The sequence below is a fragment of the Hetaerina americana genome, unplaced genomic scaffold, assembly GCF_022747635.1.
Source record: "Hetaerina americana unplaced genomic scaffold, ioHetAmer1.1.p SCAF_11, whole genome shotgun sequence".
Taxonomy (NCBI): domain Eukaryota; kingdom Metazoa; phylum Arthropoda; class Insecta; order Odonata; family Calopterygidae; genus Hetaerina; species Hetaerina americana.
Window position 1 is genome coordinate 39,519,560 of NW_027286181.1, and position 21,492 is coordinate 39,541,051.

The 21,492-nt window shown below is 34.4% G+C and overlaps 1 protein-coding gene across 1 annotated transcript in view; it reads right to left on the reverse strand.

The window, feature by feature from the left end:
* The window catches only part of Cdep (Chondrocyte-derived ezrin-like domain containing protein), a 69,481-nt gene extending 50,923 nt beyond the window's left edge, over positions 1 to 18,558 (reverse strand). Inside the window, exons 1-6 of the mRNA XM_071599736.1 lie at positions 18,385 to 18,558; positions 17,021 to 17,125; positions 15,048 to 15,270; positions 13,036 to 13,159; positions 10,863 to 10,950; positions 9,667 to 9,822 (exon numbers count right to left, since the gene is read on the reverse strand). Of these exons, the coding sequence (XP_071455837.1) occupies positions 9,667 to 9,822; positions 10,863 to 10,950; positions 13,036 to 13,159; positions 15,048 to 15,270; positions 17,021 to 17,125; positions 18,385 to 18,558 (870 nt within the window). The remainder of the gene's footprint in view (positions 1 to 9,666; positions 9,823 to 10,862; positions 10,951 to 13,035; positions 13,160 to 15,047; positions 15,271 to 17,020; positions 17,126 to 18,384) is intronic.
* Between the last annotated feature and the right edge of the window lie 2,934 nt (positions 18,559 to 21,492).

Here is a 21,492-nt window from a genome sequence, read left to right on the forward strand (position 1 = left end):
TTTATAGTCTCATTGAATGAATCTAACTTTCAACGGAAGGTTCAATGAAACCATCTGTATTTGCATTATCATAGAGTAACGTAGCAAACCTGGCTTTCACTGTATTCAAAAGAGAAACAAGAACAAACAAATATATTATTAATTCACAAATATACCTGCAGAATAAAATTTCAATTTACCACTACAAAATAGCCTAGATAAAAATTTATGGAGAAAAAACTATTTTCAGCCTGAAATATAAGGGAGTTATAAAATTGGATAATAAATACTCTTAAGGAAAGCAAGTCAAATCAGTACATATCTTCCATTCAATACTAATGAGACTCAATAAAAAAACAGTGAAATCTCTACTAAGTAAGAATTGAAAGGTTGAAGAATGCACGAGAAAATAAATTTTTTCAACTGCCAACCCATCTCAGCAATAGAGAAAGGCTATAATAATGAAACAGTAACAATATCTGGAGAGAGGAAAAAAATTGAAATCCCCAAACTATGTTTACTGCATCTGGCAAAACTTGAATTTATTTTCTAATAAATTTGTGGGCCATTTAAAGATCATGTGTATTCGAGGGGGCAGCTAATCTAGTGGTTCCCAAATCACCTGTTCAATGTTTTCCATATTGCACTATAACCCACCACTCTATAACTGGTACATATATCAAAACCAAATTCAGATTATTGTGAGTGCATAACCTTAATATTTCAAAATAACTTTGCAGGAGCATATTCCACTTCACAGCACATTTCCATTTCTATTTACATTACAACAAGTTCCAGCCTTACATATACAAGTAACATAATGGCCCCACCTTAGCATCAAACTTTCTTTAAGATGTTTGATTGAACCTACTGCATCCTTTGATGCATTCTCCAAATCCATCCTATCCTGGCTAAGAAAGCTTATAGTATAATTAATTTTTATTTCTATGAATTTGTCAATTACAAACTTTGGTTGATGCTGATCATGCTTCTGATTAGGTAGGCTTTTATGATTATGTGCAGTGAAATAAAATATGTTTCTGTTAAGTCTAGTCATGAAATATATGAGAAATATATCAGTCAAGATAATGAAATCCAAAAACACCTCAAAATTCCTCTTTGTTTCCCAAACACAGAGCCGATGAGGTTAGGCAAATAAAAGCATCAGATCAAACCTTGATACTCATGGTAATCAATACCCTCAAGACCAATATAATGTTAAGGCACATGAGATAAATGCCATTCAATCAGTCAATTTACATAACTGTGGTTTGAAACAGATACCATTACCTTGTTGTACCAGCATCTTGAAAAGAGAACAAATTCATGGTACCTTAAAATTTTCTCAGTTATTATTGACCGAATTAACAAAATTAGCTCAATTTTGAACTCAGATTCATTATTGTATTAAGCATTGATTGCAAGAGGAGTTTCTTAAAATACAAAAATATTCCAGCAAGTGAGTCGGAATTTTGCTAATTCTATAAGTCTTGCTTATTGCCGATATGGAAACATGGACTAACTAAATAAGTTCTGGGAAATTCGAGAATAACCTATACATCAATTAATTTATAAGGGAGTGTGTCAGGTAGTTCAGCTATTTGTACATTGATCTACTGGGTAACTCCTACTATCCCACTGGGCCAGTTCTTCCCTGATTGCCAATGACCAAGGTGCTACAGCACAAGAATTAAATTGATATCTAACTTTGAACTATTTAATTTTGCATTTACTTTTTTGAAATTAGATGCCTGTCCTTAATAAAAGAATATTAAATAAAAATTACCAAGAAAACTAAAATTTCACAAGTTGATTCAAAGCAAATCTAAGCATAATTAAACTAATTCAAAGTAACTGTGAGAGCAAGTAGTTTCCTAGGAAGGGTAAATTGTAAGGGACAAGTACTCTTGGTCAAAATGCCTTCATTTTATGATTCCGTGAGCTATGGGCTTATCAACTACTGTCTATTACATCAGCAAGTGACTGCACTTAAGTTAATTTCAACGAATTTCTCATGGTTGTCTTTTAAACAGCAATGGTATCAAGTTATAGGGTATAGAGTATCATGATAAATTATTGGTATCAAGGATGAGTAAATGCTATGACTCCATCACCACACAATAAAGGAGCTCATGAGAATACTTTGAAAACTGGCAGGATGTTTGATCAATTATGGTACCATACATTGGGTGTGGAAGGATATGATTAGGTGTATCATTACGAATAAGATACTGACTGCACCATGTAGTTTCCATTTTATTTAATAACCCTCAAAAACATTTTTTGAGCATTTATTTACCATCAGTGGCTCTTGACTTTCATTTTTCTCCTTTTCATTCAAAGGAATGACTGGTTATGCATAGAGTAAAATGGATACCTATGTGTGTTCTTAACTGGGCAACATATAGGGAGATATATTTCTAATGTTTCATACTTTGCTTGGAGTAAAGAAAGATCTTTCAATAAGAATAAATAACACATTGACAAACTTTAAAATTGAATTTGACAGAAGTTAATCAACAAAAAGGGCATTTCTGCATAATGAGATTTCACTGTATGAGAAATATGGGCCACTCTAAAACAGGCATCCTTGTACTTGAGAAATATATTGATTTCCTGCAACCAAATTCAGTGAAAACTTTAATTCATTCCTATACACAAATCATATCTACATATGTTGGCATTATATAGATACCATTGGATGAATTTTGAATCATAGGGCAAGCAATGAAATTCGTAAAACTAAAACATTTATGATCCAAAAATGACTGCTGAGAACTTTAAACGGTAGAGTCCAAGTTTTGTTTTCAAATATGGAGAGCGCATACCTATTATGCAATAATTTAAAAACAAGAAAGGGTAATTCATCAAAAAGGAAAAATGATCACAAGAGGCTGTAAAATGAGTGAAAGAAGAAATTACTTGAGCAGTATATAAACATACAAAGGGTATCAAATTTAAAACTAAATACATATGCATAGTACTTTAAATTTTCCTTAAAAGCTGAAATATACTGCAATACTTTGGCAAGCATGCTTAAGTTCACAAAGCAGTTCTTCAAAAGATTTTTTCGTTAAGTACCAGCTACCTCAACCATTTAGGGAAAAAATACAAGTTCAGCTAGACAGAAACATAATGTGATTATAATTTTTAGCATTTTCAAGAGCTATAAAGCTTTTTTTTACCATCTAAAATAATACTTGCCAAAATGACTCAAGGTATCTGCAAATGCTATGCTAAAAATATTTTAGCCAAAAACATGTCAAGGATTACTAATAGAAAGGAACTCAAGTAAATTATGTGAATTTGTCTGCCTACGTGTATATTAGAAGTAAAGTCCATTATATTATAGTATATTATAAAAATAGTATAAGTACCTAGAAGCCTGAACTTGAAAATTCAAATACGTATGCCATGCTACTAGTAATTTAAGGATTTAAAATAAAATTAATGTACCAGGTTAGAAAGTTGCCACAAAATTAAACTGGGAACTTGGAACAATCAAGATAATGTAATATACAAGTATGCATGTACCTACTCAGCAGCTAAATACTGCTGGTTCAAAAATTCACTTTTCTATTTAAAAAAAATATTTATTTATTTAATGTGTAGACTACCAGAATAGATAAAATGGAATACAGTAACACGTATATGTGTACCCTGTTAAATTAAACAAAAATAAGAGCCAATTTTAAAATTGCAAGCAAATTTTTCAGCTTAAGGTCATCCATAACCATAAATTTGCACTTAGATAATCAGCTACGTGCCATTTCTGCTGCGTACATACCATATTGGGCTCACAATAGTACAATTCTGAACCAATTTTGTGTGTATACTAGCTTTTCTCAGCCAACGCCTGTCTATATTAGCCAAACATTAGTCAAATAAAGAAATTCTATGAATCTGATATATTGGTAACCATTGCTGGCTCATCATCTCTATGAAACAGAATGACTCCAAATTGACTAGCAACTGTACCGTCCTTTCTGTGAATTTTGCAACTGGTGACTCGCTATGCTTTCCGTTGTACATGGTTTTACCTATGAATAGTGAGCAATTATACACCTAGTCTCGTAAACACTGAATGCATTATATGATATTATGTACATAATCTTGTCAATGTAGGTGAATACAGACTTGCCAATCTTAGCAGCAAACAGTTTGATAATGTCAGCTATTAGTTGATTTACATCTCCTATCCAATCCTTAACCATAGCAGTAGCTTGCTATTAACACCCAATAATATTGGTTAATACTGTTTGGCTACTCGAGTATCTATTGTTGGAGGCATAACCAGATTGATGAATACTCATTGACAGTTAAAGTTAACCTGATGTACCTGTGTTAAATCCAGGCTATTTACTTTGTAGGGCAGAAGATTAATACAGATTGAAATCCTTTAAATCTCACGAAAATGCTATAAATAAACCAACATCTATTACCTTCATTTTCAGAGTTAAAGACTGATTTATATAGACTGCTTTTCATAAAGGTGACATTAAAAAAACAAAATTAAACCTACACACAGAAAGAACAACTGCAGTTTGTCTCTCCCAATTCTTCAAAGACAAAATCCAGCGTTTTCAAATTGAGACAGTATTACTCATGGAATATTTTAAGTAATTCATTTTGATAATCTGCAACAGGAATAACAATAAAATTCTTAGGTATGTTAGCAAATTTACCACCTGAAGTGATAGCAAATTGATTGCCTATGGAGATAGGTTTCATCCCAATTTTTCTTTCTCGATCACCTACTCATCATTTTGCTATGCATTGTTTTCAACTATCTAATAATATTACATAATTCATAGCAGATTCCATAAAAACAAATGAAAATAGGAGGATATATATGAATGACGAGGATGTTTTTGTTCCAATTTTCAATACTCAGCATGCACATCTGTTCTACTATTAATGACATCTAAGAATACATTATAAATGTATGTTCTAGCGTTCAAGTGTAAACAGAAGTTAGAGGAAATATTTTATGAATGGGAAAAGTTTAATTGGGATAATATTACTTTATTTAATGGTTAAAAGTAACAAGTTTTAAACACAGTGAATTATGATTTTATTTAATTATTTTTGCAGTTAATTGTTCTCATCATTTTCCTTTCCATTTACGTAAAATTTTCATTCAATATTAGCCATGAAAAATTAATTTTTAGCAAGAACTTTGTATTTTTAAAAAGATGTTTGTTTGCATAGTGAAGAGTATAATCAACTATGAAATAATCTGGTCGCATATCAGAAGAAAATCACCAAAAACATTGGGTACAACACAAACTACATGTACAATTTTTCTATACATACAGCTCACTGAAAATCACTACATTTTGGCATTCTAATGAGCCCAGTCAGATGATATATGTTTAAGTATAACTGAACCTTGAAACTACTGTTACCTCATTTTGTCATCAAGAACTAATCTATAGTACACTGCAAACATAAGACAGACAACACTATTGATAACTATACAAACTACTCTATATAAGTTACAAATTATTTCAACTCACTGTAATGAAATAAATTATTCACAAGACACCTACTGAGTATCTATGTAGGATTAAACAGGCAAACTATTATTTTAAGGTGCAAATAAAAAATCATTTATATGCTTGTTCTTATGTTAACTAAAATTTAAAATAAAATGATATTTCAGAATAGAACTATCTGAATAGAACCCCTATCTTAGATTTAAGGATATTTTTTCAGCAAGCTCTTATTAAGTTTATTTCTTGACCCTTCATAACTATTTTTTTCATCAGATTATTACTTAATTTCAGCAAGTATTTGCAAGCAATTCATAGCATGCAGCATATTTAATTAGTAAATAGCAGTATAAGCATTAATGTTTTCTACGTTATGCAATTTTATTCAAGCAATTAATTATTTGTTTGACTTATTGACTCAGGTTAACTAAATATTTCTTTTTAATGAGTTCATTTTGGGCAATGTCATGTATATTTTTCAGCGATTTATAACAATTTGCTTAATTGGCAGCATTCCATAACTTTCTACTTTAAGCAGAATACATCTTATCCATATATCAATCATTTTAAAAATGGTGACGATACTAGTAGTGAATTAATTTGAGAAAATATCCCAAGTTCCTGGTTATGTGTGCTTATTTAGATGACCTTTGTTAGTGTTTATTTCGATGTAATGACAAAAAATTTTGTTAGCTACATCTGAAATTAAGAGAAACATGACAAAGCATTAATAAACCAACACAGTGCAAAAATGCAAAGTCAGACAATGCTCCATTAGTAATGCACTTGTTACAGCAAAACTGAGTGATTTTTACCTCAGTCTAGTGGACCCCAGAAGATAACACATGAAATAAAGAAACAACAAAAAGGAAAAGGGTACATTAGAAAACACACAAATGACTGATGATTCAGTTTTATGTCTAGTTTTCATCAGGTCAAATAAGCTGTAACTTTGGAGTGGTATATTAAGTTAATACAGTGAAAAGTCAGCATTTTAAAAACTTGTGTGAAATTTCATTATGATGCTGAAATAAAAGAATGAATAGAAATAACTTAATCATTAGTTTACAGCTTGACCTGATGCGGGACAAAACGGAAATGTGATTGTCATAATCTATTGGTTGGAGGCACACTTTTAGTTATGGGCATCAGAACCTGTAAAATACAATGATAAAGAGATATCACACCCAAGACATGGAAACAGAATAGGATGTAGGTGGCTATGGTATTTTATATGATTTCAATACAACCGGGGTAACAAAACAATTTGTGATGATTTTGATAGAGTAAAGGGAGTATTTATTATCAAAACGAACAAGAAAAACTTTTGCTATAACCCAGACATTATTTGGCTACACAAGGAAAAACTACATCTATGTTTGTGGAAATGCAAAACACTATCAGATCAATAAAGGGAAAGCAATTAGGTGCCATTTTCTATATTTAAAACTGCTGTTCATACGTGTAATGCAAAATGGTGTAAAAAATGCCTAAATAGGCATAGGAAAAAAGGCTAAGATTACATTAAAATATATTTGAACAACAATTAATGCCTTTATAAATTGCTCTTTTCTTAGAACTGCTCACAGATGTTGCTCAAGAGTATTCACCAAATTGTCATTTTTTTATCTGTGACGATTTAAATGCCTTTAATTGTCATGCAGTTTCAAAACTTGGGAGAGCATTTTCTGATTACCTTCTATATGGCCAAACATGTATTCACTCAAATTTTAGCTAGGTGATTTTTGTTCTCTGGTTTCTGCCCTCAGATATGAATTATTTAGCAAATCATTTCCCCTGTTTAAAAATATCTGCAGCCACTTGATCAGAGATATTCCAGCAGGGGTAATGAAAAATATCAAACACAACTAGGCAGAACACAAACATTATTCACATATATTGTGCAACACTTAACAGAAATTGAAGATGGATGCCTACCATTCCAAAAAAACTGTTAAATGAGTTTAATTTATGAATCAGAATAAATAGAACAATGTTTTTAGCTTCCTTCCTTTTTTCCAAACCTTCTAATGAATACAATAATAGTCATAGTTTGTGTTTATGCCACAAAAATGAAGAAGTTGGTCCATTACATTTTCAAGTCTGACCATTCTGGTGACAGCTTTGTTTGTCTTAGTCAGCCTCTCTTTTATGATTACTCTCCATCATGCATTTTGATTACCTTACCTGAGTGCTAATTGTATAGCTTTAAACAAACATAATGGTATCAAACTAATAGGAGATACAGTATAGTGAATGTATGACACTACAAACACTTGAGTATTTGAATGAATACAAACTGATAGTTAGCCTAACAAATTAATTTTATTGAACTATACGGGAGTAGACTGCTTTCTTCTAAAGGAAATTATTTTAGCTCACTCCTTGAACTACTAATTAAAGGGAAAGGGAAATGAACTGGAATAATTTTATTTATAATGCATAAATATACAACGGAAACCAACGATATGTATTTCAATTACCAGTTAGACCAGAGGTTGTCGAATATATTTTTGAATACACATCCACGGGATGCTTACATTTTGGTGGGCAAATGTCCTCAATCAGAACTATCCACATTAAATATTGTTTGCTTGTCTTTCATGAGGTAGGTTACTAGTTTCTGAAGTAAGAACCTTTCAAAATGCTATTTAGAGGACATTAGCCTAAATGCAGTGAGTTGGTTTCCGTTGAGGAATTAGTTTCCAGGAGAAACTGCTATATCTGTGTCTAATTTTGGATTCTGTACTTTGGTTGGAGTTCCCAAATGAAAACACTTAGGAATATTGTGACTGAAATGTTATCCATTGTAAATGCCTAGAGTAGCAACCTAATTATTTTTGCGTAACTTCATGTGTGGCATCAAACATTATAACATCCATATTTAATTTCAACAATGTTAACACATTCAGTTGTGATGAGTTAAACATTGAGATTATGCCAGTGCTTGGGAGGGGGGCATTTTTGTATATTTTAAAAATTTTTATAGAAATGACATAAATAATTATAAAAGTTATGTATGCATACACTGAAAAACCATATCTTGCATACAAGAAGAAAGGGATTGGGAGTTTATAATCATGACATATTTATTTTATTGTCCAAAACACTAAATTTACCAAGATAAAATACAATTGCAGAAGCATGATCTTGTGAAAAGAAGAATGGATTCTTAGGCTCAATAATTCAATTTTGAATTACATGAATCAAAACACCCTACGGTCATGTAGCCTTGGCTCCGGACAGAGTAAAATACCCTCTTGAGGAAAACAAAATTAATAATGTTTCACCAATGCATTTCTTATTTGAACTAGAAAGCCATTAAAATGCCCTGAATAACAGCCAATTGTATGTTATACCGTAGCACTCAACTCTTAAGCATTTTCCTTACTTCACAACTCACCAATTCTCTCCAATTCCACTCCATCCCTTCTCTCATGCCCCTACATCAGTGTAATCAACTAATTAATTGTAAACACTGCTCCTAATTCTAAGTAGGGAAATGCACCAAAGCCCTCAGCATCTGCATCAACAATCACTGTGCCTCCTGCAACCCTTCTTCCACATCAGCCCCTCTACCAGTTCCCAAATATATTTCCCTTTATGTGCCCCCTTTAAACTGTTACAGGGCATCAATTATTGCCTCCCTCCCTCTCTCAGAGAAACTGTTACAGCTCAACACCCACAAACTCAGCATGCATTTGGCTCCTATGAGGATGCTTGGGCCCGGGCCTGAACCTTGCCTCTCTCCCCCTCCCCAAAAACCCCTTCTGCCCTACTCCTGCTCTCCCCTCCTACCCATCACCAATACTCTTTTTCATAAGTGTTTTTCCTTCCATTGAAAAAGGTGACTGTACCACCAAAATATATATGCATAAAAAATACACTGAACCATATCTTTTTTGCATATTTTAGTGGTTTATGTCATTATCAAACCTTTGACCAACAACATCAGGTTTAATTTTGCAAACATTTTTTGTAAAGACAAGGGAAATATGTAATCAAAAGGATATACAGGCTGGTATAATGATTAATTAAGATAATCCTTATACTTTACATGATGAAAAACAAGGAGGATTTCAGAATCCTGGTGTATACTTTAATTTATCTTGTATAATGAGCTTAAACACATGATGGTCAGAGTCAAGTGGTATTCAACTATATAATCAATACTGAATAAATCAATACTTACATATCCTTCTGGATGAAGTTTCACCAAAAATCGCTTTCTCTTAAAACTAATTTTTCTTATTTTAGCCCATGAAAAAGTGTTGATTTTGGTGAAGTTCTGGAACACTACAATCCCCATGTGTGCAACTGCTAAATTTAGAGGAACACCTTCATGATCCTGTTGAAAGGAATGAAATAACTAATAAGTTTTTTGGTCATTTATTAAAAAATAGAGAATCATAAGATCATAATCATAAGATTTTTTTTGAGAAATTGTTTCAGGAATGACTTTGTAGAACTGCTTCATGATTTAAAATAACTCAAAAACTGCAGAATCACCAAAGATTGAGTTATTTTAAATCATAAGAATATTGATTGTAAAACTTCAATTTAGCTAGAATAGAACACCTAAGGGTATTTTTTTAAGTGATGCAGTGCTTTAAAATTGATCAAGGATATTTTATGTACCACATTCTGGATCATTAGGTAGTTGGGACAAGTGATTCAAATTAGACAAAGGTGTAATGAAGGAATAAAGAAAAGCTTTAAAGTTAAGAAACCTTTTCCTATAGAAATTCATATAATGGGCATTTCACTGTATTCTATTTCCTGACATAAACTCAGTTAAAAACATCAAAAACATGAAATGAGGCCATGAAGTTTACTTAATAATGATGATTTAAAATTTCTTTCTGGTTAGTAAAACTTCCAAAAGAATAGTTATTTATTGAGAATTGTATTAAATGTTTATAATGTAAAACCATTTTACTGTCATCCCTCCCCTTATAATTTATTTCCATTGTTCCATTGTAGTTAACAGCAATAGTTAACAGCCATGTGGTTAACAGCAACAGCACATTCCCTTCAAAATTTTAATATCACTATTAAATCCACTTTCCTGATACAAAAGCACCTACCTATCACACAAATGCATTTTCAGTTAAAGACAGCTAGAATGGAAAACTTAAAGTATTGAGTACATTTTTTCAGGGTTCTTAGTGGTGAATAATTGCATAATTAAATTAAAAATAACTTAATAATACAGTGAAACCAAGGATTTTTCATGCCCTCAAAACATCAATACTATGAAGCGTCTACCCCAATTTTAAGGCTTAAAGTATCTAAAAATGAATAAATAATTTTCTACTAATTGTTGATAAAGCAAATGCTAACAGTTTTGCGCATTAATTAGTCACATAATTTTGATTGAATTATTACCTTAGCAGGATGCATCTTCATCCCATACAGCTCACATCTTCTAGCCGTTTCTAATAAATTGAGGTCTGCTTCAGCAGGTGACTGTCCCCTAAAATTAGAGAAAACTATTCTGAACAGCTGCATAAACATAAATATCCCATTCGCACATGATGTGTCTTCATAGATAGCATGGTAATTTCAACACCATTATCTCAGTCATTAAAGTGGAAACTTACTTTTGACCTCTAGCAAGAACAAATTATTGCAGAACATTTCATGTGAGTAACTAATAATGTTTGTCTACTGAAAGCTTGGAATGTCCTCTACCAGATGATATCATCATCTTTTCAAATATTCATCATTCCTGAATATACATACATATACCCCCCGTGCATGTATCCAAATTCATTCTGAAGACTTTCCGTTTATGAAGATACCTAGGATCTTCTCCTTACACCAGTATTATTTATAGAAACTGATAGCATTATAACCCCAAAAGAGGTTTCTTCTCATTATGAGTAGAAATATACATAATAATATTAATAATTAGTTTAGATCTCCAATTAATTTAGGTGAAATTTCATTATAGATTATAGAAACAAAAGAGCTCTTGGCAATTTTCCACACACAAACAAAAAAGTGGAAACTGACTAGGATGTGCTTTGTTTCTATAATATGGAATGATTCCAAAAATTTAAGCCTGATTCACTCAGTTATATTTCATTACAACATATAATAGCATAATTTCAAAACATTTTAGTTTGATGGATTCAAACATACTTGGTGGAACTAACTCCTCATTTTAAGTAAAAATTAGCATTTCAGTGATAGTAAGTATTGAAGTATACGTTGGTCTCTAAAAGTCTTGAAGGGGACCATGAAAATAAATTTTATTTATGATGAACATGAACACATTATTATTATTATTGTCAAAATCCACATGTGCAGATAGACAATGTCAGGTGGCACACAAGTCCCAAGTAATCACAAAAGATAAAAGATAAAATCAAACAGTAAAACAAAGTGACCTTAAAGGAAACTTCGAAACACAAATCTCTTTCACAAAACCAGAAAATCCCCATCTCATTAACATCAATCAATCAGCAAGAAAAAAAAGATAATTTAAAAAGAAATTAAGCTGCTACATATAATTTTACACCACATATCAATAAAATGGTTTGAGGCATCACTTTGTGGAAGCGATCCATTTTGGAAAAGAAATACTTAGTTATTCCACGTATACGTGGAATCACTAAGTATTTCTTTTCCAAAACCACATATCAATAAAATTATTTCATAAATTCCTTACATCTTTTCTTAAAAGTATGCACTCTGCTAGGAAAGGGCTCGAATAGTTTTGCAGGTAAGGTGTTCCAATCAACAAGTTAAATAAAAAAGAAAGTTTTTTTAATTCATTTTTTGTGCCCAGCATTTTACCTTGAATTTATAAATATGATCAAATGTATACTTGCAGGAAGTTATAGATCAAGGGAAAATAGATCCCCTATTATGGTCTATGATGGTAAAAGTAGGTTCAAAACAACCCACTGAGGGAATGTACAAGTGTGTACATAGCAGTGAAAGGGTTAATCAGAAGTTCCTCAGCAATCAGTTTAATATTCTATTTCATTTCAGGAGTCAGCAAGACCCATTGTGCCTACAGTTTTTTGTAGCCTAGCATAGTATGAATAACTCAGATGGATTTGCCCAAGCAAAATTTTCATGTCTCTTATCGATCCATTAATTGGTTTAAATCAGTTTGTCCATGTGTGCTTGTTAGTGTGCACTCATTGCCATATTGAAATGTCCTCTGTAAAGGCCTGGCCATGCAGGCTCATCATGGCTAGATTGTCACCTTTCGGACTCCTTGCCTAGCTCCAGACTATGCTCACATCCAAACAAGCATCACTCATTCTTTGATGAATATCCAGCAAGCTCACAACCCTCTCTCTTCCTTGAGGAATTCAGGCAGATCAAGTTGCTTCAACTGAACTTCAATGTATGCCACCATTTTTCCTTTCTATTCTAAGCATGCATGATTTTGAAGGAAAATGCCACAAATTTATGGATTGCTTTGCTTCATAAATTGGATTATGGATACTGGCACTGTATATCTTGAGGGGTGGTGGTGTTGCCAGAGTGATGGAGCAGGAGGCAGAACTTGCCAAAATTCTGCGGTAAGAAATAGACTTACGCGTGTTTCTTGTGATTTTCCATTATCCGCCTTTCCAGTTCTGCATCTTGATGGGGCACAAATTTATAGGTTGAGAGGTATGTGTGATCAGGATAGTCTTCCACAACGTAATCTCCACATTCAGCTGAAAGTAAAAAAAATGAAAAATAAGTCATGGAAAACAACTGACTTCGGAGTAAAATTTTCTTCAAAAAAATGTTTTTGATAGTATGTAATTAAATAAAGGCATAATAATGAAAATTAAACGGCAAAATTCACTGCTATGACGACCAGCAAATGCCAGATCAATTCTAACAACAGCTTGACTTGACACATTTGGATCTACATTTCATCTGCCCAAACAGAGTATCATAAGTTCATATTTGCTGAGCACATTGTACTGTTTCTCCTACATAGACTTATCAAACAGCATAGAATGATAATACATTTTAGTTTCTTTAAGAACCAGCTGAATGTAATGATGAAGGTGGTCAATTTGATGAGATATAAGTGCAAACAAATTTACCAAGTCAAGCACTTCTGGGCTCCCTGGATAAAACAGCATAATATCTCAGAAAATAATGTCTATTAATATAAAAAAGAACACTGATAATATAATGGACTTTACAAAATTTTAAAGGATACCTACAAATTCAGTCACTTGTTAAGACTGCATTTAAATAGAAATAATTCTTACCAATGGCCACTTTGGCTACAGTAAGGGTAGGAGTATGAGAGGAACTAGTCCATTATGAAGGTCACAGAAAAAAAGTTTAATAAGGGATAACATGATTTATAGCCTTCGTAGATTTAAAACAGACTTCACAGATAAAATAAAGAACTTCGTATACAAGGAAAGAAGTAGCAGATATAAGAAGCAGTATAAAACAATTAGAGGTGGCCATTTAATAGGGTTTAAGATGGCTCTCTTTAACAAGTATTCATCAATGAACAATTCAACAAAACTCTATACAAGCTGAGGGAGAAACAAGAGCAGAGTGGTGTTAAAATACAGGGAGATAGAATGCCTAGACTTTGATTGGCTTATGATATTACAATACTGGCAGAAAAGAAAGAGATTCAGAAACTTTATCAGGGAATGGATAACATACTTGGGACCAAACAAAATAAAATCGGTGTAGTAAAAACAAAAGTTCTAATTGCTAGCAGGCATGGCATGCAAGCTCATGTAACTCAAGGACCTTAAAATTGTTGTAGTATTACACATTTAGGAAGAAAATTACGCCTGATAAAATACTGGGTGTAATAATGGTGTAGTAAAAAAATGGGGAATACAATTAACCAAGCAAAGAAGAAAGCCTTTAACAAGATAGGAAAGCACTGCATATTCAGTAATGTTAACTTGAAGCTAAAGTTTATGAGTAGAGTCATGAGTGAGGTATGGAACCTGGACACCTTATAAGTTATTGAAAGGAAGAGTCAAAAGCCTTTAGGCTGTGGCACAAACCATTACATTAAAGATGCCCTGGAAAGATATGGAAACCAATAAAAGGATCTTGAAAAGGATGAGGGAAACCACTCAGCTTGTTTAATCACATGAACAAGGGGAGAAATATCTGGATTGGGCATAACCTTTAGCATAATAATTTTCTAACCTACATCATTGAAGGTTTTACTGAGAGAAGGAATTGTAGTGGCCAGCTTCAGTTGGAATAGACTGGACAAATGATGAAAGGGCTCAATCCCCAATCATGCATGAAGAGGTTGGTACAAAAGCATGACAGCTGGATATCTGTTACCAGCTAATTTTGAAGTGACAAATAAAGGGAAAAAAATATCTGTAAAAAATGTGTAGCAAATTTTGTGAGTTATGTTAATACTACCTGGTTAAAAAATTGACCTTTACCCTAACAAGTACAAGCCAATAGTTAAAAATAATGTATGTAGTTAGTAAAAAAAAACCAGTAATGTAGATGAAGAGTATATGTACCGTCAATAAACAAAAGCAGGGAAATGCAATCAGTTTTAGACTTTATTGCCCAACCCCATGAGTGCTTATCACAACATCTCACCTTGAACAATGTAGGAAGCCATGAGTGCTGCTGTGTTATCATTGCAAAGAATAAGGCCCTGTGCAAGGTCACGTTTCACTTGTAAGCAGAATAAATATCTAGTGAATTCCTCTTCCAGCTGAGCAGGATCTGGGGTGTAGAATTTCACACAAAACCTCAGGAGGCATTCTGGTAAGGTAAGACCCACTTGTCGACTGACTGGCTTCTCAAGATCCAACCAATACTGAAAATAAAGCAATGGAGGACAATCAATAAACTGAGTTACATGAGTGAAACAAAATGCAATGTAGACTTGTCGATCAATCCAATTTCCATAACCATGATGGGAAAAATTTTATTTAATTAACTGATGTTCAACCATCGATTTTTTACTTAAATGAGTCATGCTCATCATTGTGATAAGTGTTGTCCATCACAGTGAAAGAGGGAAGATGGTTAGATATTTCAGGAAATTCAGTGTTATCTTTTGATGCCTTTTAGCTAGTGCCAAAAGCAATGAGTAATGGCCAATGAAATCATTATGACAGCAAAATATATAATAAATGGTATTTCCTCAAAACATTCTCTGACAACTACATTAGCAACATAAAAACAAAAATGTGCTATTGAGCTCTAAAAAAGGAACTTCCTCACACACATGAGTATTTACAAAATATCTAGAAACTAAATATTGGAGCAGGAACACACAAAAAGATCAAAATAAAATTAAATGGGAAATTAAGCCACTCACAGGCCACTTAGGATAAATACAATGTCAGCTTGAAGTGAGGGCAGCATAGGCATGGGAAGATGAGGGGAAGAAGAGGGCTAGGGGTGTTTGGTTTTGCCAATCCAAGGCTTTGAACCCTTCTGAAAGGGGAGCAAGATGAGAGGGAGTGATGAAATTTGAAAAGAAAAAATGCTGTGGTGATGGTGTAAGTACGTGGAAGGGGATGGGTCAGAGGCGGAGGAGAAGTGTGGTTAGAAAAGGGATGAAGGAGATAAAGGCTGTAATAGCAGAACAAGCATGGTTGACTAAAGATGGACTGAAGTGATATGATAGGAAAGGAATGGGGAATGAATGAGAGACATGAACCATTGTACAAAGCTGGGCAATGAGGAATGTATGTAGAATTGAATTTGAAATATTTAGGCCTGGGGTGATGACTGTTATTAAGGGCCAGACTTGTATATATGTACCTGACAGATGGAGGCATTATCGAGTGTTAAATTGGCAAGTAAAGTATTTTTCAAATTTAAATCTGTGCCTGTGCTGGAAGGATAGAGGAAATGAAACTAGAGGAAGAAAAATGTTTATTTGTGTAATGATTTAATGGCATGGGGCAATTGCTTATGTAAAGTGTGGGAGAACAACTAAATTTTAGAAGGTTCATTCTGTTAAGTACACTGCAAGAGTCTTGATTGTCTTGAAACACTGCTAGAGTCTTGATTGATGGTGCACTGCAAGAGTCTTGATTGATTTGAAAACAATGTTCTCCCTGATGAGTCTCCAATGAGTCTCCCTGTGCTCGACCTAAGCTGGGGATGGGAAAAATTATTAGGCAAGTTTTTCATAATATCCTGAGGCATATTAGTTGGGCATTGATCAAAGGGTCTGTCAATGTTTTGAGTGATGTATGGATTGGATTTGGGAAGGGCAACTAAGTTGTGGGGAAATCTGCTTATGAATTAATAGAAGCTTTCAAAGTATGTCAGAAATACCTCTCAAATGTGGAATAATTCTGTTAGGGCAGCAGTCAATATATGTACCATCAATCACAGTCTAGAGGTTAATAATGGTATCCTAGTAGCATGGGCAAAGTTGATGAATGGTGGAGAAGTAGATTTTTTTACAGGAGGGTACGAAATTGATATCCTTGTGAGGAATGCATGAAGTTTTTTGATGTTACCATTTACTTTTCCTTTTGTGCAAGCAAATCTGATGGTCTTGAATGCATAGTGACTATGTACAAGACATATACGAGATTACTTACCCTTGTTCCACCAATTTCTTGATATTCCAGCCCAAAATAGTCTGCCTCTAAGAGATTAAGCTGTTTGCAGACCTGGTCAAAGAGTACTCGACCCACAGCTTTTGCCTATTTAACAGAAAAAGAGGTATCAAATATTTACTTTCACTATATTCTATTTTATAAGTACTTCTTTCTATTGTATATTTTAATGTAGGCATATGAAAGTGAAAATATGAATCCAAGGCAATAATGAAGTGAGTAATATTGCATCTTATTTATTTAATACTATTTCATCTCGTTGTTTTAAAATAGTAAAATATCAGATATATCATACAAAAACAAAAAAATGTATCCATACATTTTGAGAAATGGTTATAGTAAAATTATCACCAGTCATGCCTTAATGAAAAACATTCACTTAGGTCATTAAAAAAAAATTCTTGATTAAAAAAGATTTAAACCTAAATTTAAACATCTGATATGAGTTGGTATCTTTTAAGCCTCCAGGTAAATGATTATAAATTTTAATTCCAGCAAAAAGGGGCCCTTTTTGAAAAAATAAAGTGGAATACTGTATTACATGCATCTTCTTTCTTTTCTTATAGAATAACCATAGATACTCTCATTTTTTAAAATAGAAATGTAAAATAAAACATGTTTTCTCAAAAAAAGAAAATAAATGTACAAACATGTTAGGGGTAAGATTTTCAAGAAAATAAATGTACAAACATGTAAGGGGTAAGATTTTCAAGATTTATAACAAGAAGTCTACATGATTCTCTTTTTGGAATTTTAGCCTTATATCTAATAACTCTATTTTGCATGGTGAATAATTTGTTAACACCTGTAACAGAGCCCCAAAAAATATTTCCATGGCACACTCAAGATTGAAAATTACCAAAGTAAGCTGTTTTTAAAACTGCTTCATCTGCAACCTTATCTCGGTGTCTTAGGGGATAGAAAATTCTGGTAAGTTTATTGAGCAAATAATTTTAGTACGGCTTCCATAGTACCAATTATCAATAGTGATAAGAGGTGATAAGAACTACATTGCAAGAAATTCATTCAAATAAATTTTATTTGGCACGACATGGAACAGTTTTGTCAAAAGGGGATTGCAAATAATAGTAAGCAGTAGCCAACAGTACTACATATATCTAGCAGTATTAAGTATGTGAACCATCCCCTATGTTACAGTTAAACGTTGATTTATTATGAAAAGGGTTTCCAAACGAAATTTATAACACATAAGGAGGCAAAGTGAAACTATTTTATGAATTGATGGATAATTGCCGTTTTCTTTCAATGAGAAGGAGTGTAACCGTTGAACCAACAACAAAAAAAACACAGCTTGGAGTGGGCAATGCAGTATGCAGTATTTTTACCTGGACTTGGAACATGGTGACGGAGTCGTCGAGCATTTGGACCCTAACGGCCATCATTTTGCCGCCCTTCTTGGGAGTTCCAGGGGAGGGGGGCGTGGCTCGGGAACCGCCTCCCCCGCCCCCGTCTCCGACCCCGCCCCCGGCGCAGCCTCCCCCCACCAGCTCCGATGTCATTCTGAACGGCCGATCGCCGGGACCGTCTCAGTTGTCACGCCTACCTGAGGAACAGAGGAGAGAGAGAGCGACCGTGAAATATGTACCATGCACTTCTTAAGAGGGTTTTAACATAACTCACACCGCCAATTACGACAAAACATGCTCTTGGAGTGACGATTGAGAAGCAGGAGAGGTGCCTAAAAGTAAGCACACACAACGGCACAAAATTTTAAAGATATGATTGGTAAATCCCAAAAATATTCGAGATACTATATTACTGCGAGATTTCTGGAGCTAACATCGGGATGCAAATACTTGGCTATTTTTTCCGTTAATCTCGATAGAGACGTCTTACGTATTACACTAAGAAAATCCGCATCAATACTTATTTTACGTCGTATTTGAAACTACACAATCATTACATTAAGTCCATAGGTATCCTTGTGGGACCTTTATAATACGCCTTATGTAAATACAATTGTGTACCAAGCTGAAATTTTGCCTGATATATTTTTTCAACCATAAATCATATCTTTTTGCGACTGAACCGACAAGCGTACAAAAATTAAGACAAAATCATAAAAACAATTTTGAAGGGGGTAAGAAGGCGGGCGAGTGGTTTTCTAGCCAAAAATTCCTTCAACAAAAATTAGTGAACGACTAGCGTCTCCTTCCAGGATTTCCGTATAGGCGCATTTTACAGACTAAATCGTTTGCCGAACAACAGCAAATACTACCGTCAGTTCCAGCCGCATTGCAACAATACGCATACTAGATAAGGTAGCGGTGCCGCATGGGTATTTTAGAACTGCGTTTGTGGAAATAAAAGTAGGAAGGTTTTTCCGACAAGTTTATTAAACGTATTTACAAATTAATTGCCTCATTATACGGAAGAGGCCGACCCTAGGGGAGCATGAAGCAGAGAGCTTAAGTTTCCAGGGAGAGAGGCTCGTAACCCATGGTCTCCTCCAATGTGGTTCGGTGCTTATATTTCGTTTGAAGGATTTGAAGGGGGGGGGGGTGTCGGGGTTCTCACATCAAGGGAGTGAGACGAGTTATGACGATGGGTAAGATTCGGTTTGGTGACGCTACTTTTCGCGGAGTTGATATCGTCTTGATTAGGTGTCAACGCAAGGGACCAGGGAAACATATATTACAAAAGGGGACCGACGGTGAAGAATTCCAAAGAGAAGGAGATGGAAAAAGATAGAAACGGGAAGTGAGACGGAATCACGTAGTGGAAGGCAATGGAGATGGATGTACACAGTCGGGATCGCGGTGAACCAAACGGCGGGCCTACGCTTTCGAAATCGAAGCGCTATATGGATAACGGTATTAGGGAAACGATATGTAGAATGGGATGTTAGGTATTCTCCAGGCTTCCAAGTATAAGGATGAAAGGCGTTGGAGGGAGCAAAATAGGTATTTAGAAATGCTGTCACAAAAATGTGTACTTTATTATTCCCAGCCATTCCTATTACGATAAGCAGGGAAGTCGGGAACTATGTGGCTGAAGAAATTCAACAACGACGGGTGTCTTTGAAAATCTTAATTACTGGGTTTGAATTCGTGGATGACGATACAGAAACAATGAACGAATTGCCGTTAGAACGAATAGGTCTTTCCACTAGAGAATATGATTAGGTTACACGTAGTTAATATTCTATTAGGATATAAAACCACCGCACACTATGGCACATTGAATTCCGAGAAATCTTCAAGACCTAAGTGCTGTCGTACCGCATTATTTGTTTAGTAACCAATTGAATCACAGGAAAAAATGCCATTTTGTACTCACGAATTAACTTCACTACGTTTAAATTTCTCGCAGTTGTTCTCTCCAAACCTTGTACAAAAAATATTCGAGATTCTATATTACTGACATTTTGGTGCAAAAGAAGTGGTGCTTACTATATTGGGGTGCGGGGTTAGAATACACAAAAATTCGAACTCCGGAGAACAAAATCCCGCATACAGAGCACGTAACCGTATTTGCTTAGTATGCAGATCAGAGTAGCCTGACCTGGTGTGTTTGTCCATCACTTGAAGGCCCACGCTGATTTCTTGAGCAGGGTTCTCGCGGAAGTATTCCGGAAAAAACCGAGTGTCATCGAAGCGTACTGTGGAGGGGACAAATGGGTGGTTCCCGGCGGGCCATGCTACGCGTTTCAAGTTATATTTTATACGGTTCTAAGTAATTGTTTAAAATGACCAAGAACCTAAAAATCGATTACATTTTATTTTTTTTAAACTGCTACAGTTCAATTCTGTGTTCACCCTTCTCCGCCCAACCCCCAAAATTCAACCCTGGACCCGCTTCAGTAAAGGGGCCGGATGAATTGTTTTCATTTCCCCATGGAGATAAGACATATAAACTATGACGTTCATTATAACCAGTAGTCCATTGGGTCAGGATTGTTTTTTGATGGGACCTGAGACAATACACTACTGCACTTCTAAGTTATGACTTAGAATTCCTCAGATATATCCGTAAACCCAATATTAAATATTACAATAACTCTTTAGCTCTGCAAACTTTCTGCCTACCTTAATCCCACCCAAATATAAAATATTATGAGAAAGAAAAAACTCTGAATGAGAGGTTCTTAGTGAAAAATAACTATGGAAGCTCTATCCTAGGTTATCTCATCCTGCTTCTCATTTGCCGAGGCCGACTAAGTATTTTATTTCCTATTCGCATTCCCGTCGGAAAGGACGACATGGTTATCTCCTTGGTTCCCCACGAGCACTCGAGAGCCGGATGGCCGCAGGGCGGGCCAAGTTAGAGAACTTCTGCTTGGAAGGATAAAAGGGTTCTCCCGAATATCGATCGCATCCCCGCGATCGCAGCCACCGGCTCTCGCACCATGCGGCTCCGTAATCAAATCTTTTCGGCTTTGCCTTCAAACCTTTGACCGAAACCTACCACGGTATCCCCTTAACGGACCTCTC